This window comes from Ochlerotatus camptorhynchus, unplaced genomic scaffold (assembly GCF_037179485.1).
Source record: "Ochlerotatus camptorhynchus isolate MF236.1 unplaced genomic scaffold, CSIRO-AGI_Acam_v1.1 ptg000010l, whole genome shotgun sequence".
NCBI lineage: Eukaryota > Metazoa > Arthropoda > Insecta > Diptera > Culicidae > Ochlerotatus > Ochlerotatus camptorhynchus.
In genome coordinates, this window is record NW_027040502.1 from 2,248,641 (window position 1) to 2,265,458 (window position 16,818).

The 16,818-nt window shown below is 44.2% G+C and overlaps 2 protein-coding genes across 3 annotated transcripts; both read left to right on the top strand.

The window, feature by feature from the left end:
• Positions 1–1,435, top strand: LOC135699601 (zinc finger protein 184-like). Its single transcript, XM_065219899.1, has 2 exons — positions 1–175; positions 241–1,435. The coding sequence occupies exons 1-2, from the start codon at positions 141–143 to the stop codon at positions 1,376–1,378; spliced, it is 1,173 nt and encodes a 390-aa protein (XP_065075971.1). The 5' UTR covers positions 1–140; the 3' UTR covers positions 1,379–1,435.
• An 8,975-nt stretch (positions 1,436–10,410) lies between these two features.
• Positions 10,411–14,842, top strand: LOC135699854 (zinc finger protein 91-like). Of its 2 annotated transcripts, none has more exons than XM_065220212.1 (4): positions 10,411–10,534; positions 10,706–11,646; positions 11,709–12,909; positions 13,221–14,842. In XM_065220212.1, the coding sequence occupies exons 1-4, from the start codon at positions 10,494–10,496 to the stop codon at positions 14,449–14,451; spliced, it is 3,414 nt and encodes a 1,137-aa protein (XP_065076284.1). In that variant the 5' UTR covers positions 10,411–10,493; the 3' UTR covers positions 14,452–14,842. The 2 variants fall into 2 exon arrangements, with proteins under 2 accessions (XP_065076284.1, XP_065076290.1); XM_065220218.1 differs by having other exon boundaries at positions 11,712–12,909.
• Positions 14,843–16,818: the final 1,976 nt, after the last annotated feature.

Below are 16,818 nucleotides of genomic sequence, written 5' to 3' on the forward strand. Positions count from 1 at the left end.
ACAAATTATCGATTTTCGCATCCACCCACCAGTCAAAGGCGCACTGTAAACAAAACACACCGATTGTAGCTACCCATCTTTCCCAGTAGACCAGTGAATCGATCGTTTGCGGTTTTTACGAGAAAAGTCCAACCTTTGCGATGGAAGCAACCACCGTCGCCACTTTGCTGGAGATGTAAGTAATCTCTGTCATATCAATCGGCAGTCGATGGGACGATTCAAGTTTTTTTTTTCTCGCAGACCAAGCAACAACCCCATCTCGTACTGTCGACTGTGTCTGTCCAGTTCGCTGGTGGAACCCCTCTTTCCTGGGGATCCGAAACAGAGCTTGATCGATCTGATAGCTAAGAATGTCCAGGTCACGTTAATGGTCGAGGAGGATCTGCCCTGTGCCGTATGTCAGAATTGTCGCCTGAAGCTGGAGGATTTCGAACGATTCCGTGATCAATGCCAGAAGTTGGACAGCTTTGTCCGTACCAGACGACGGGAGTTGGCACTATTGCAGGAAGCAGTCGTCGGGCCGCAGCTTGAAGATGACGGTGCCATGGGATTGGGGGACGTATCCGAAGAAATTGCCATCAAAGCCGATCCGGAAGCATTGCTTGGAGACGAGGACAGCTTACCGTACGTACTGACTGACGATAGCTGGCACCGGTGTAAGTTCTGCTCGGAAGCATTCCAGAGTTTGTCCGTACTGGTGGAGCACTTCCGGATGCGTCATCCGGATGAATCAAAAATGTACAAATGTCCCCACTGTTCGCGTGCGTACGCGGCTATAGAAGCCAGTGAGACTGTGTGTCCGACGTTTAAATGTGACGAATGCGATGCCGGTTTCGGTCACCGGATTGGATTGTCCCGACACAAGGACCGCTATCACAATAAGGCTTCTCCGAACTATTCCATCCAGCGATTCAAGTGCGATCACTGTCCGAACGTATTCGTCGATGTGAAGCAGCGTTCCCGGCATCAACTGCAGGAGCACATGAGTGCTCCGAAAAGTAGCAAGAGCTCATCGCAGGTCGATGGGATTCACGTGTGCGAGAAGTGCGCGGTCACGTTTTCGCCGTACCAGGCGCTGCTGGTTCACATCCAGGAGTACCACTGGAATGATCCACCGCAGGAGACGTTCAACTGTTCGGTTTGTACGAAGCCCTTCGACAAACGGCGACTGCTGCAGTATCACATTCTGGTGGCACACCTGGGACAGATTCCCTATGCTTGCAACCACTGCGGAGAATGGTTTCGGACCAAGTCACAGCTGAAACAGCACAAGGCCATGTTCCACGAGCGGAATCTATTCGATGCTAATCGGTGCGAATTTTGCGGTCAGACCTGCGTCGAGGAAGAACCGCAGCAGGAGGTACAGGCTATGCAATAAGAGTGTGCTGGGGTTGGTGGCTTTTTCTTGATGTGTGTTGAATAAAGATGTGAAATGTGTCGTGAATTTTATGGATCTGAGAAAGCTGCTGCGATGGTTCAATCATGAAAGAACAGCCTTCTTTGAACAATTTCAACTGTTAGTGCGACTGATTAAGAGCGAGGTATTTTGTATTGTTGTACCTCTTGAATACAAAATACCACTTGATTGGTTAAGTCATCAAAATATGAAACAAAGATTTGTTTTTGAACATTTTACGCTTCCCTTTAGTCTTGAATTCTCGCTATAATTCTTAAATGTTAAATAATAATCACTTAGCTTTCCTTACATTGTTTCCTATAGCTTTGAAAAGACTGCTTCTCTCCATCACCCCTCGAAATAGCATACCTCATATTCTCCCACTACTTCCACTTTCACACTGGCCGGTTTGGCAGTGGGCATTAATCTAAAACGCAGACCAAAACTTATGCTCAAGAACTTTACAACGAAAATTTACAAACCCGTACACTTACCCTCCCTCTGGCTGATGGGGCTTCCGAAACGATTCCGGTGCAAAATGATCGGAGCACATCTTTCTGGTACGCAGAGCCATATGGCCTGAGCTGGCGAGCATTTTTTCCAGTTTTTGCGACTTGCAGAATCGGACCCATGCTATGCAGCTAAAATGTTCAAGTTTGTCGTTTTATTATCTACCTTCGAGTGATGGGAAAACATCATCGGACACTTACGTTTCTCTGTCTCTTGGAAAGCTGTAGAACGATTTCGATATGTTTTTCGACACGTTATTCATGCAATCGTGTACCTCGCATTTACGACCCATGTTCTTTCATTTATCAATCTTTCATTCGCCAGGATTTGAATAAATAAATTTCAATAAACTATAATTATTGCAATTTATTTTTGCAAAATCAATTCCGACAACAACCGTCACAAACTAATACCTCTGTCTGTTTTGTTATTGTTTACGACTGTACTTTAAAATTGCCTTGATTATTAGGTTTTGCACCGTCGGGGTTAACCTCAATCTGATGACAGTTCAGTGGTACTGTTTACGTGGACTTAGTCGATTTTTTCTTGGGTGGATTTTCTCGATAATTTTTCAGACTGCAGTGAGATGTAAACCACATTTCTAGATAGAGCTGGAATTAGGGCGTAACAGCTTTTGTAAACAATGACTTCTCTCGATGATTTCTCGGAAGTCATGGCTCTCCATGGCAAATCGACATCACCATCGAGTAGAGGAAGACTTCTCCTACCCGTGGATATGTTGGTTTGTGTAGGCGTGCTTTGAATTCCGAGAAATCAACAAGAGAAGTAATTGTTTACAAAGGCTGTTACGCCCTAATTCCAGCTCTATCTAGATTTCTGCAATGTTCACGAGCAACATCCTTGCAATGCGCTGTTCCTCGACAATTTTCAAGTTAAAATTCGGAAATTTTAGATTTTTTTTTTCGAAAAAACGACTAAGTGCTTGTAAACAGTACCACTGAACTGTCAAAAAGGTTCAGCCGATTAACACTGAGTTCATTCGTGACGTCACGGTGCAGAACCTAATTCTCTGTACAAAATGGGTACACGCTAAAGAAGAAACCAGAAGAATTTGGAAAAAAATTAAAAAAGCCCACACACTAATCCAGCATTTAGTTGTTCGGTATTTTTTAACTGGGCTTGAACCGTAAAACAAATATTTTACTGAATGTTCAGTTAAAATAAGCGGAATTACTGACATTCAGCAAATACAAACTGAACTTCGGTAACGTTTATTGTAAAATACTGAGCACAGAATTTGTTATTACTGAGTAAGCCAGAAAGTTCTAAATTTTCTGTATTGTACGAAAAGTCAGTAATTATAATTACTGTACACAAAGTAATCATAGATTTTTTCTGGACATCCGTCAAAATACTCAACATATTTTACTGACAATGAATTGTAAAATTCTAAGCTGTCACTTTAGCTTTAGTGAAAATCCAGAAGCAAGTATTTTTTCCACGGCAGCGGAGTCGAGTCGGAGTCGGAGTCGTAGGCATTTTCAAAGTATCTGATGTCCAAATCAAAAGTATTCTTTCTATTACACCGATAAAACACCACCGCCGGCTCCGACCCGACTCCGCAGCCTTGGTTTTTTTTTTTTCTTAAAAATGTTTCAGTAAATATTTGAGAAAGGTGTGTTTTATCATCACGGACTGAAGTAAGTTCGACATTGATATTGAAAAACTTGCTATAATTACTAATAATTCTTTTTCAAGGTAACGATTTAATCCCAACAGTAAGCATTGACACCCCAGCCCCTTTACGTGCGTGGGAAATTATGCGAAGACAACATTGATGGTGTTCATTTCCTGGGAGAATATTAGTGGAAATCCTTAACTGCTGAAAAATACAATTCAACAAACGTGTTTTCTTCTGTGCAATTAATAATTATTGAATTGAAATTATTATTTCTCTCCCAAGACTAACAAAAACTTTTTTAACTGGCTTACACGGTATTTACTAAGAAAAAATAACTGCCTTGTCAGTTAAATGCAAAGCAAATAACGTTCGCATTTACTGGGCTTACCAGTTAATATAGCCGAATGCAAAGCGAATGGATTACCAAACCTTCAGTAGTTTTTGACATTTTGACTTAACTGATAGTTCGGTAACGAAAATTAATGCTGTGGTGATTACTGGATGATCCGCAATTCAAAAACCCAGTAAAATTATACTGATTTCGGTAATCAAGACTAAGTGTGCAACCTTATTTTAATGCCTTTTGAAATTTCTGGGGGAATTTCACAAGGAATTTCACTAGAAGTTTATTTAAAATTATGTTTTCAATTATATAAATAAGCCCACCGTAACCTTAATCTACCTCCAAGGCAAGGTGACTACATATAGGTGTTCTAATGTGTCAAATTCATGATTCAGCCATGTTGGATTTTTGTATGGGACAGCGACCGAGTTTGTTTACAAATTGTTCTAAAACCGCACTTTTCCCCCCCGCGACCTCCTTGCCTATATAGTGACAAAGCTGTATCACCATTTATATACCCACCATGCTCCAAGGTACCGTCACGTGACAACGAACTACCTGAAAAAAAATTGGTGGGTTTGTGTACAAGACACGACCGCAGGGTTGACGTAGACTTCACGCAGAAAAAACTATCGTCGTAACAAAAATATTTGAGGTAAATTTATATGTAAACTCAGTTTGTTCTGGCCACAAACATAAATTAGGTTGATTTCAAACGTATTCCATGTTTGAAGTCATGTGAAATCAATGTTTAAAATAAAAATAATGTTACGTTTATTTCAAAAATATTCGTGTTGAAAATAAACGTATTTATTTTTGTTTGGTTTGACAGCTATGCGAACAATAATAAATATGTTTATTTTAAACATGCTTCTCATGTTTAAAATAAACATACATATTTTGGAATTATTTGAGTAGTTGAGTGCAGGGTAAAGCAAAATAAAACGGAAAGAAATGAAAAAAAAGATCTTCGGGCAGGGCATCTTAATTCCTGCTCTTTTCGGGTGCGATTAAGGGTGACCTGTGGGTATTGGGGTCCTGGTCCGGGATGCAAGGACCCGTCGGGGTGGGTGTCCGGGGGTTCCAGTTCAGTGGAACCGGTGCAAATTTGTGTTATTAGCGTCGTTTTGCCGTTTCTGTCTCCGTTTCTGCCACTGGTCCTCATACCGGTTTCTTTCCGTGTTCGATATCGGAGGAGGATCCGGAATGGATTCGGAATGGATGACCGTTTTCTGTTGAGGTTGAGCAAAGCTGGGGCAACTTTTTCCGAATGTAACAAGAAGGAAATAAAAAGGCATGACACGCTAAAAACCGTTTACCCAAATCCTATATTGTTGAAATAAACATGCTTTTGAATTTACTTCAAACATAAATATTTTAGTTTTAAACATGCTTTCAATTGACTTTGAATAATTCATATGTTTAGAGTATAAACATTTATATTTTTGTTTTAAATGAACAAAATTCGTATCCGTGCATAAATAGAGGTATCGTCTGATAATTTCAGTGCTTGGTACAGAAAACTGTAATCTGTGTAGGAAAAACGCACGAAATCTTAAAAAAACATATTAAGATTTTTTTTTTAATTCAATCAATAGCCTGAAGAATGACAACTGTAAAAAAATCGAATACTTCATCATTTCTCAATAGTGATGGAGTAATACGACATGCATTAAAATAAGGACACGGGATATACTACAATAGGTCAAATTACTGGTCGCAGTGATGTTAGGTCCCGAACAGAGGGAAAAAAAATAGAACATCAATAACTGGTAAAAGTTGATAGAATATTACAGTCATCAACATGATTTGTTCTCTAATTCTATGTACATCGTACAACGTAATGTTAGGAATGGAATGACTAATGTGCAGCAGTTTTGAACGAACTGTAACCCTCGAAACTATCCCACAAATGATAAAGATGATACCCCGAACACGTTGTTTGTCGTGATAGTAGAGAGCGAGGTAGAGAGTTATGGAAAGACGACTACTTCTGTCGAAAGATAATTAGAAGAATGATTTATTTAACTTCAAACTCAAACTCATGGCTACTACGATCTAACATATCTTAATAGAGCTACTACGATCGGTTTGCTCGTTCTTGACACCCCTCCTCAAACTGATCGTGGAAAAACTCCGATACTCGAACAGTGCTTCCGGAACGGCATCGTCGACAAACCGTTCGTCAACAAGTCAGCTTGCTGCTCACCCGTTGGAATGTAGCGAACTTCAAGTTTCTTCAAAGCTACACACTCCCGCACAAAATGTATCTTGACGTCGGTGTGCTTCAAACGCTTCGAAGGTCCGGCTGATTCCATGATAGCAATGGTTGATTGATTATCTTCATATAAAAGTGGCGGCTGCGGTTAGAGCACCCCCAAATCCTTCAAGACCTTGCCGATCCAAATGGCCTCGCACGCTGCGTCTGCTAGAGCGGAACATTCCGCTTCGGTCGACGACAAGGATACGGTGCTCTGCTTCCTGGTACTCCAACAGACTGTGACTCCGTACAGCTTGAACAGGATTCCCGAAACCGAACGCCTGTCGTTGATATCCGTAGCCCAGTTCGCGTCCGCATAGCCAGTCACTTGCCAGATGGGACCGGTCGATCGGTCGTACACCAGTCCGTGATCAGCTGTCCCCTGCAGATACCGCAAAATCCGCTTGGCGTGCACCCAGTGATCTTCGGATGGATTGCTCTGGAACTGACTGAAGTAATTCACCGCTGCGCTGAGATCTGGTCTGGACGTCACCATCAAATAGGTGAGGCAACCTATCACCTCACGGTATGGCTTCTCCAGCTTCTCGTCCGTGTCGTTCTTCACAAGTTGACCCGCTTCCATGAGAGTTGATACGGGCTTGCACTTCTCCATTTCGAATCGCTTCAGGATCGATTTTGTGTAGTGTTCCTGACTTAGTCGCATTCGTCCCGACAACACGTCCCGGTTAATCTTCAATCCCAGGAACATCTTCGCTTCGCCCATGTCCTGCATCGAGAACTCCGACTTCAGCAGCTTCTTGATGGTACCGATGACACCCAAGGAACGAGAGACGACGAGGATATCATCGACATACAGCAGCAGGAACACCTTCTCACCATCACGCTCACATACGTACCGGCAGCTGTCACTCTCGGACCTGCGAAAGCCGATCCGGGTTGCAAATTCGTGAAAATAGTCGTTCCACGCCTTCGATGCCTGCTTCAAACCGTACATGGATTTGTTTAGCTTACAGACTCGATCCCCCTCCTCAAATCCTGGAGGTTGGCGCATGTAGATCTCCTCCGATAGATGACCGTTCAAGAACGCCGTCCGAACGTCCATCTGGTGGATCAGCAAATTCTCTTGGTTTGCCAATCCCAGCACCATTCAAACCGTCGACATCTTCACCACCGGAGCGTAGGCTTCAGAGTAATCATATCCATACCGCTGCGTGAATCTTTTGGCAACCAATCTCGCCTTGTGCTTGTCTACGATGCCATCCGGCGTATTCTTTAGCTTAAACACCCATTTGAAATCCACCGGTTTCCGTCCCGACGGTAGATCCACCAGCTCCCATCAGGTATTGTTTTCAGCTAGTGATTTCAGTTCGTCCTCAATGGCTTCACGCCACCGCGGCCAACCCTCTCGCGACTTCATCCCTTCTATGGTGTCCAGTAGGTTCTGCACGTAGTTCTCCGCATTCAACGCGTACGCCAGGCACGAGTAGTCACCCAACTTTGCCGAGGCCTTCCGTACACGTACGCTTCATCTCGGGTTAACCTCTTCTTCTTCATCATCATCTTCTTCCACCAGTGTTTCATCGTTGTCGTCATCCTAGTCGTCGTTTGGAGGATCAACTTGTTCATTTGCTGGCTCAATTGCAACTACTGGTTCATATGGGACCACCGCCTGCGATTCCGGTCGGGTCCAAACAGGTTGCGCTTCGTCGTCTTTGACATTTTTCACAGGTTCTTCGCTGGTCGACGTATACCTTGATTCATTCACGTTACTGACGTCACGAGCAAGAAACACCTTGTAAGCGCTATGCAAAATTAGACGAGTCATACGTTGTATTCGGGGTACTCGTATACAACGTATATTCGTTATAAGTCAGGTAACACAGTAGACGTGAAAAAGAACTGGCATCACTGATAAGTTCGAAATGCAGTGGCTTTCTCAATGCTTCAGTGGCGCCACCATGACAAATGCAAGCACATTCCCAATTAAAACATTATTTGCGATGAATGTGATTGTGAGTGTTGTGTCTATTTGTCTGTGATTAAATGTTATGCATTTTATGGTTAATCGAAATTCGATTATCGGAGTGGAATTCGTTCAGTGTATACTAAAATTTAATTTTTTAGTTCGTATTTACACTGATAGGCAAAATAAAGTGCCCACCCCATCATTTTTGAAATTTCTCTCATTTATTTGGTTCAAATTCAAATAAACACACCGTAGTCTGTTTCGATGTCTTACCTTTATTATTCTTTTAAAGTTACACCTATGGAATACTGAAAATATAAAGTTTTACTTGAAGTAAAAGAAAATCAATTTGGATTGAAAAAGAAAACAGTGACAAAAAAAAGTGCCCACTTCAAAAATCGGTATGTTTTCGATAAGTTTCCATCGGAAAACCCCTCGATTGTTTTTGTTTTGAAAGTTTGACATGTATTGAAGCAAACGGGTGGAACTGGTGCATTTGTACACGTGATCGCATTTGAATCAGTTGAAAAAAATGGAGGACGTAGTGATTTCGAAAGCAATTCCCGTGTGTATCCGAAAATTGGTTGTTCGTGATGTGCAAAACGGTGAATCGCACCGGTCTGTCGCTAGGAAGTACAATATCAGCAAAACAGCGGTCGGGAAAATTCTGCAGAAAATGAAATCGTTCGGATCAGTGGTGGATCGCCCTGGCAGAGGCAGGATGCGCAAAACGGATGCGAGAACGGACACCAAGATCATGCGTGAAGTGAAGAAGAACCCGAAGGTAACTGTCCGCGAGATCCAGGAGGCTCTTCAGCTAACAGTTTCCAGTCGAACTGTTCGTCGCCGTCTCGTAGCACAGGGGTTGAACAGCAAAGTTGCTCGGAAGCGCCCATTTATCAGCAAGGCAAACAAAGTCAAACGGCTTAAGTTTGCTAAGGAGCATGCTGATAAGCCCCTAGAGTTCTGGAAAACGGTTCTCTGGACGGACGAATCAAAATTCGAACTGTTCAACCGGAAGCGACGGGTTCGTGTGTGGTGTAGATCGGGTGAGGAGCTTCAGGAGCGCCACATACAAGGCACGGTGAAGCATGGAGGAGGAAATGTGATGGTCTGGGGGTGCTTTTCGTGGGGTGGAGTGGGAAGCCTGGTGAAAATCGACGGGATAATGACGGCAGATTCCTACATCGACATCCTGCGGGAAAATCTGGAAGTTTCGCTGATCCAGACGGGCCTTGAGGAGAAATTCGTATTCCAGCAGGACAACGATCCGAAGCATACTGCCAAGAAGACTAAGTCTTTCTTCCGGTCATGTCGAATTAAACCACTGGAATGGCCTCCACAAAGCCCGGACCTCAACCCCATCGAGAATTTGTGGGCGATTCTCGATGCCAGGGTTGACAAAACTGGTGTTACCAATAAAAATAACTATTTTGAAGCCCTGGAGCGCGCCTGGGAAGAACTAGATCCACAGCACCTGAAGAATCTAGTGGAGAGCATGCCGAAGCGCCTGCAGCTGGTCCTGAAGGCCAAAGGAGGACACATTAACTATTAGGCTGGTATTCTTTTACTTTATTTTATGTTTTCTGGAGTTAAAATGCAGTGGGCACTTTTTTTTGTCACTGTTCTTTTTTACACCCATTTTGATTTTTTTTTCTTCGAGTCAGTCTCTTCTTTTTATCTGGTATTCTATAAGTGAAACTTAAAAAGAATATAAAGAATAAGATATAAAAAATACTACAGTGTATTTACTTTAATTTGAACCAAATAAATGAGAGAAATTCAAAAAATGATGGGGTGGGCACTTTATTTTGCCTATCAGTGTATTTTGTTGTTGCTATTATTTCACGTTGGTGTCGTGCGTTTAGTGTTTTATAAAAATACAATTACAATTATAACTGTTTGCCTATTTCCAATCCTGCTTGTTTGCATAGCTTGACTTGTGTTCCAGGATAGTTGAGTGATTGATATTTTTTAAATTATTATTAAAGACCATCGCTTGAGAAAAATTGATCGTTGCTCAGGTTTTTTCTATATTGCAGCACGAAATTCAAAGTAAAATTGTGATTTTATCGTTTCTAATGAATTTTCAACGTTATTATTCACTCACTACATTAAAAATGGTCTTGTAAACTGTATTGTTTCTAAACAGTTAAAATAATAATCTGTCGAACTTCAACTTGGATTTTATCAAAATGGTGGATATGTTACATTGGTCTATTTGAAAAAAGACGCGAGACCATTCGGACACCCCTCGGTTAAGCTTCACTTCAAAGCCAAACAGCGGTGACAATCACTGACAGCTTCTTCCGCGGATTCAGTCGCAGGGGAGGCGAAAAAGAAAGTTTTCGATACACAAATCGCATCCGACAAAAAGAGCAAATTTTCCCACGAAAACGGTTCGTGCGGTGTGAAATGGACACTTCCATGACCGCCGGGGACGATCTGCTGGACGTGTAAGTAGAGGTCCTTGCAATCCTTAATTCGAATCCTTCCCAAAAAGAGGAAAATTCCTCTCACATTTGCTTGCGTCTTCTTTTCTTCCCCTTCTTGCCTCTTGTACACATAAACACACGCATACCATGGCAATGTTTGCGTTTGGAATGATGGATGGATGCATCGTACAGGCCAAATGGCGATCCGGCAACCTACTGCCGACTGTGCACGTCGGAGGTGGATGTGGAGGAACTGTTTCCGGACGGGCAAGGGATCCGGCAGGATGTGATCGACCGAATTCAGGAATGTACCGGAATTCAGATTACCCTGGAGGACGACTATCCGTCGGCGGTATGCTGGATGTGCTTGATATCGTTGGAAGAATTCCAGTGGTTCCGAGAGCGGTGCCACCGGTATGATGTACTGATACGTCGTAAGCGGAAGCAAGTGAGCCTCAATGAAGATCCAGTGGTAGTGGTGGCAGGTAATCATAGCTTCGATGTAGTCATGGAAGACGATGAGGGGGATTATGATGACGACGATGAGGACGAGCCTGACGGGCCGGTATTGAGAATTTCCTCCGTTCAGGAAAATGTTAGAACGATCGAGGAGGATAGTATGTTGGAGATTTCCGTATATCAACCGGCGGAGGAGGAGGAAGAGCAGCTAGATGTGAAGCCAGATTCGGAAATGTTGGCGGCTTACGCCGCACATTTCATGGTCGGTGGAGACGGCCCGGATGCACTGGATGCTACGTCTACCTCGGAGGAAGCGGAGCGTCGGTTCAAGTGCAACCTATGCAGCAAGACGTTCAAAAACCGAGCGAATCTCTGGGAACACAATCGATTGCACACGGGAAACCTTCCGTTCTCGTGTAAAGATTGTGGAACGACCTTTAGTCGGGTGAAATCTCTGATGGCCCACAAGCAAAGATATCACTCGAAGGATTCGACCGAAGATCCTCCGCTGAGATTGCAGTGCAAATTCTGTCCTCGTGTGTTCCCTCGCAAAGGCGACCGTACGCAGCACATGAAAATGGGTCATCCGGATTTGTACGATCCAACTGATAAGATGGAGGCACCAACGCCGACACTCTCGAGCGGAAGGAACACTCCAGCTGCCAGCTTTGGTGGTAAGTTGGGGAAATTTCTGTTTACTATTCCGATTTTACCAATTGAGCGTTTTGATTTTCAGCAGCTTCTTCTGCTGTGCATGTCTTGCCGGAAAGGAAGGCCGTCGCCATCAAGAAGTCACTTTCTTCAAGTACTCCAACGCCGAGTCCGTCAACAGCAAATGATTCCAATAGCAACTGTACCATTTGCATGAAGAGCTTCCAATCCGGACGGGAAATGGAGGACCACGTGAGCAATGATCACCCGAAAGGCTCCATTATGCCGTGTCCTTTCTGTCCGAAGACGTTCAAATCGAGGCAGACCATTCGGATGCACATTCTCAATCACCAGGGCAAATTGCCGTACAAATGCGACGATTGTGATGCGCGTTTCGATCGAAAGTTCTATCTGCAGAAGCACCGGGAACGCTACCACCAGGGAGACAACCATTTAATATTGAAATGCCGCTTCCGATGCAAGTTCTGCCCTCGGCTATTCCAGCGGAAGATTGATCGTAAAACTCACACCCGCATGGTGCATTTGAAAGAAATCAGGATCAAAAAAGAGAAGATGGATCCGGAAATTGACGGTGAGGGGGAAGCTTCCGCAGCAACTCCAACAAATCAATCGCCACCAACCGAACTCAGCTTCGGTTGCCTCGTGTGTGGAAAGCAGTTTGCCTCAGCGGAAAAGCTTCGAAACCACACGAATATCCACCACGTAAAGAAAGACATTAAACCCGTCTTGGCCATGAAGGCCAAACAGGCAACCATGCGGCCATCGCTGAACGTTCGCCGGCCGTTCAAGTGTCCGTACTGTCCGAAGACGTTTGCCCAGAAGTACGTCATGACAGAGCACACGTTCATCCATACGGGCTCGTTGCGCTACCCGTGCGACAAGTGCATGGCCATGTTCAACCGTCCGCACTACCTGCGGGCTCACCAGCTCAAGTATCACGGAAAAGATTCCAAATTCAAAGCAATCAAGTGTCGATTCTGCACGAGGAGCTTCGTGCGCAAGCAGGACATTAAGATTCACGAACGGATTGCTCACAACGTGCTCCAGGACGATGGGACCGTTCAGCGGGAGATCATCGAAGCCTCACAAAACGGAAACGCTTCCGTGGCTGCGGAGGAGGGAGTTGACGATGGTGGTGGTGAGGTAACAACGGGTACAACCGGAACGGCGGCTCCTTATGTCGTCGATGAAGAGCTGGATGATTTCGACGGCGATGATGACGACTATGACGATGGAGAGAATGGAGACTACGTCGACACCCATGAGTAAGTTTTTTGCATGTTAAGCTAGTCCAGATTGTTCGGATCCATTGGAATTGCGAGCCAATCTGGTAGAATGATTATTGAGTACCTATGCTGGCACCAGCTTGCCGGCACTGTTTTACTACGCACGCTTTTGACAGCTGCCATGATTTCTTTCGACACATCACTCAGTCTTCGTATTGTCTTTTCTTTCTGAACCGCTTTAAATCTCTCAAAAAATAGTCCCACATCGGTGTCATATTTACTCAAATCATGAAGTCTCTCAATGATGCGCAAAACGATATCTAACTTCATCATCCTATTCCTTTTCACAGTTTGCCGGAAAATCCGGAGATTCGGGACGTGGTCGTAACACTGGAACGCATCCCCGAGGACGTCCTGGAGACGCTCGACAATTCCTACGACGATTACGAAGAGGAGCATCAGGCGGCAGATGACGACGTGGAAGAGGCGGAAGAGGAACCCAACGGAGACGCCGATTCGGCCAGCAATCGCAGCACGGAGACACCACGTCTGAACATGAGCCTAACGCTGCACCGGTGCCCCAAGTGTCACAAGGTGTTTAAGACTCGCAAATCGCTCAAACATCACATGATCTACCATCAGAACCAGTTGCCATTCTCGTGCGACGAGTGCGGTGTCCAGTTTCCTCGCAATCGGCCACTTCAGGTTCACAAGCAGCGGTACCACTCGGAGGATGCTCCGTACACGGGAGAGCGCTTCAGCTGCGATTACTGTCCGAGGATCTTCCTGCGGGATCGCGACAAGCTGTTCCATCAGAAAACCGTACACTCGCTGGAGCGTGCCATTCGGGACGACGGCACTCCGGAACTTAAGAAAGCAAAGGTCAAGAGACGAAAAGATTACGTTTGCTTGCACTGCTGCGAACGATTCGAAACCGAAAAGTCCTGCCAGCGGCACATCAACGTGGTTCATCCGGATGAATCACCGGTAAAAACCCCTTGCGATTCACCGATTCCAGCGATGCTGGTTACACCCAAGCTGGAACCTGAAGCGGAATCAACCGCCAACGATGATGGTGATGATATAAAACCAACCATTCCACAACAATATCAATCCCTGCCGCCACCTCCTCCACCGGCCATCGGAAGACCGTACAAACTGTGCCGCTGTTCGACATGCGTGGCCATTTTCAAGAACCGCGATCAATGGGATGATCACTTCCAAACCCACCCGAACGTGCGACCGCACCACTGCGAGGAGTGTTTGCTGAAGCGCAAGAGCAAGAATCGAAAAACAACCTCGGTGGGCTTCAAGTGTCAGCACTGCCCGAAGGTGTTCACCAAGGCCAATACACTGCGGACGCATCAGCGGTTGCACACGTCGGAGCTGAGGTTCCCGTGCGACGAGTGCGGCATGATGTACGACCGCTACCGGTTGCTGCAGGCCCACAAGGATAAATATCATTCGGAGGACTCGGTCCTGCATCCCCCGCGGGAAACGTTCCGCTGTATGTACTGCCCGAGGACATTCATGCGGCAGCGCGATTGCAACTTCCACCAGGAATCGGTGCATGCGGTTTAGGCTGGTCGTTCTAACCGGGATTATTGTCTATTACGATTGAGAACAAAGCAACATTTGGAAGTATTTTTAGTATTACTACCTACAACACTGATCACATTACGAAGCCAAGCATAAAATCACCCACTCACAAGCATATTTTGCAACCGGAGCAGATTATTAGGTTGATATAATGTTTCTCTTCTTTACTAGGTTTAGTTTTTACTCCTATGTTTTAGTACATATGACTTTATTATTATTTTTTCATAGCATTGTGATGGAACAGAATTTCATGAAACCAGACATTACATTTTATACTCGTGACACAGCTATTAGCTTCTTCCCTCCTGCATATACTAAATACCTACTTAATAAAATTGAGTAAGATCTGATGCCGATATGTGCAACAACAAAAAAAAGCGATTGTTTTCACTGACAGCAGAAGTAATTGTCCGCCCATCTTACCATAGGCCGAACGAGGACCTACTTAGCCTATGCGTTAATGCATGCCATACCCTTTGGCATGCCGCCAGTGCGCAAAACTGTCAGGTTCAATGAGTCATATCTAGATAGAGCTGGAATTAGGGCGTAACAGCTTTTGTAAACAATGACTTCTATCGATGATTTCTAGAAACTCAAGGCACGCCCACGCAGACCAACATAACCATCGGATAGGGGAAGTCTTTCCCTACCCGATGAGGAGGTTGGTTTGCGTGGGCGAGTCTTGAATTTCTAGAAATCATCGATTGAAGTCATTGTTTACAAAAGCTGTTAGGCCTTAATTCCAGCTCTATCTAGATATTCATATTATGAATATGAACAGTCATCCGCCTCATCATTCACCGCCACGTGAGAGTCTGAATGATTGGAAAGTAAACGAGTCACTGACTGCAGAGCACTTAGTCCTAGGCGGGTAATATAAAGGTGACAGAGTAGGAAGAAGTTTTGCTATAACAAATGCTCCTCGTGTTTATTAGCGAAATTCACATCAAAAGTTGATTAATTGCGTAGGAAATCAGTTTGGCACGGCATTTGAGACCAGCATACACCTTCCGGTAGTATGAAACAGGTCAAAAACTGTTCAAATCCGCCCATAAAATTGTTTGCTTTGAATTTCTGTATATATATGGCAAAATAGTGAACTTTTCGTGAACATTAACGGCAAAGAACTCACCAACACTGGGAGACCATGAGCTCCTGCCCACCTGTCATAAAACCAGACAGCTATTAACACTGATAGAATTCCACACATTTTTATTGACGAATTTCCATGTAAAAATTCCACATGATTTTCATGTGATCACACATAAACAGAATCCACCCAAAAGCACACATGAAATGTATGAGTCAAATGAATAGTATGTGTGGTTACACATGACTTTTATGTGTACACACATTAAGTATGTGTCCGACACATAGATATCATGTATTGAACACATTGCAAAAATTCATGTGTGGGACACATAAAAACAATCTTTGAAATTTTATCAGTGAAGGATATTCCTACAACGCAAAATTACCACTAATAATCCATCTGAACCAGACCACAATAAATGCCCAAGCGCAATGACAGCGGAAGCGAAACGGCAACGGCAGCGGAAAAGCCCGATCTGAGTAAGCCAACTTGTCGGATTGAAAACTTGTTGGAACCAAATCGACTTCGGTTAGGCATCTTGATGTCATTTGTGACAACTGTCAAACTTTCCGTTTCCGTTCCGCTTCCGCCCACATTGCGTTTGGGCCTTAAGAAACCACTAACCGTATTGTGCTTCCTCTAAGCGTAGAACTAATCCCTAAACCTAAACCTGTTCTAATGTATTTTTTTTCTTTATTAGAGTGACTTTCAGCCACTGGCTGGTTCGTCACTTACTAATGTAATTGTAATTGTAATTGTTCAGTGCATAGGCTGTGCCTTCCGCTAAGAAGGCTTATCTAGGGACCAACCCCCTAGTCTATACACCTACTGTCCTTCCCGTTGCACTCGTCAGCTCGTGCGATACTCTAGACACACATGGGTGGTCGTATCCGGGTCCTCCCCTGGGTAGGCTCGTGTCCGTCCAGGTTCTGGTACATTAACTTATCTATATGCATGGTAATTATACTTTTAAAACTCACCTTTTGATTATAATGTCGAAAATGCTGAAACTAAATAAAGGTTAGCGATCCATATAAGGTGTGTGCTGCGACGGAGTAGTAATTGAAGGAAATGAGGTTCTGATGTGAAGTATAGGTAATTCTAAAATAGGTAAAACAATTAATCATTAGCTTTTTTTTTCCTTTGGTTTGTTTTTTCCGTCGATCTTGTTTTCCGTGCTGAGCACCAATGCTACCGACGTGCCAGGAAGGCAGCTCCCACACCTGGACCCTACCCTATCGACCCATCAACTCATG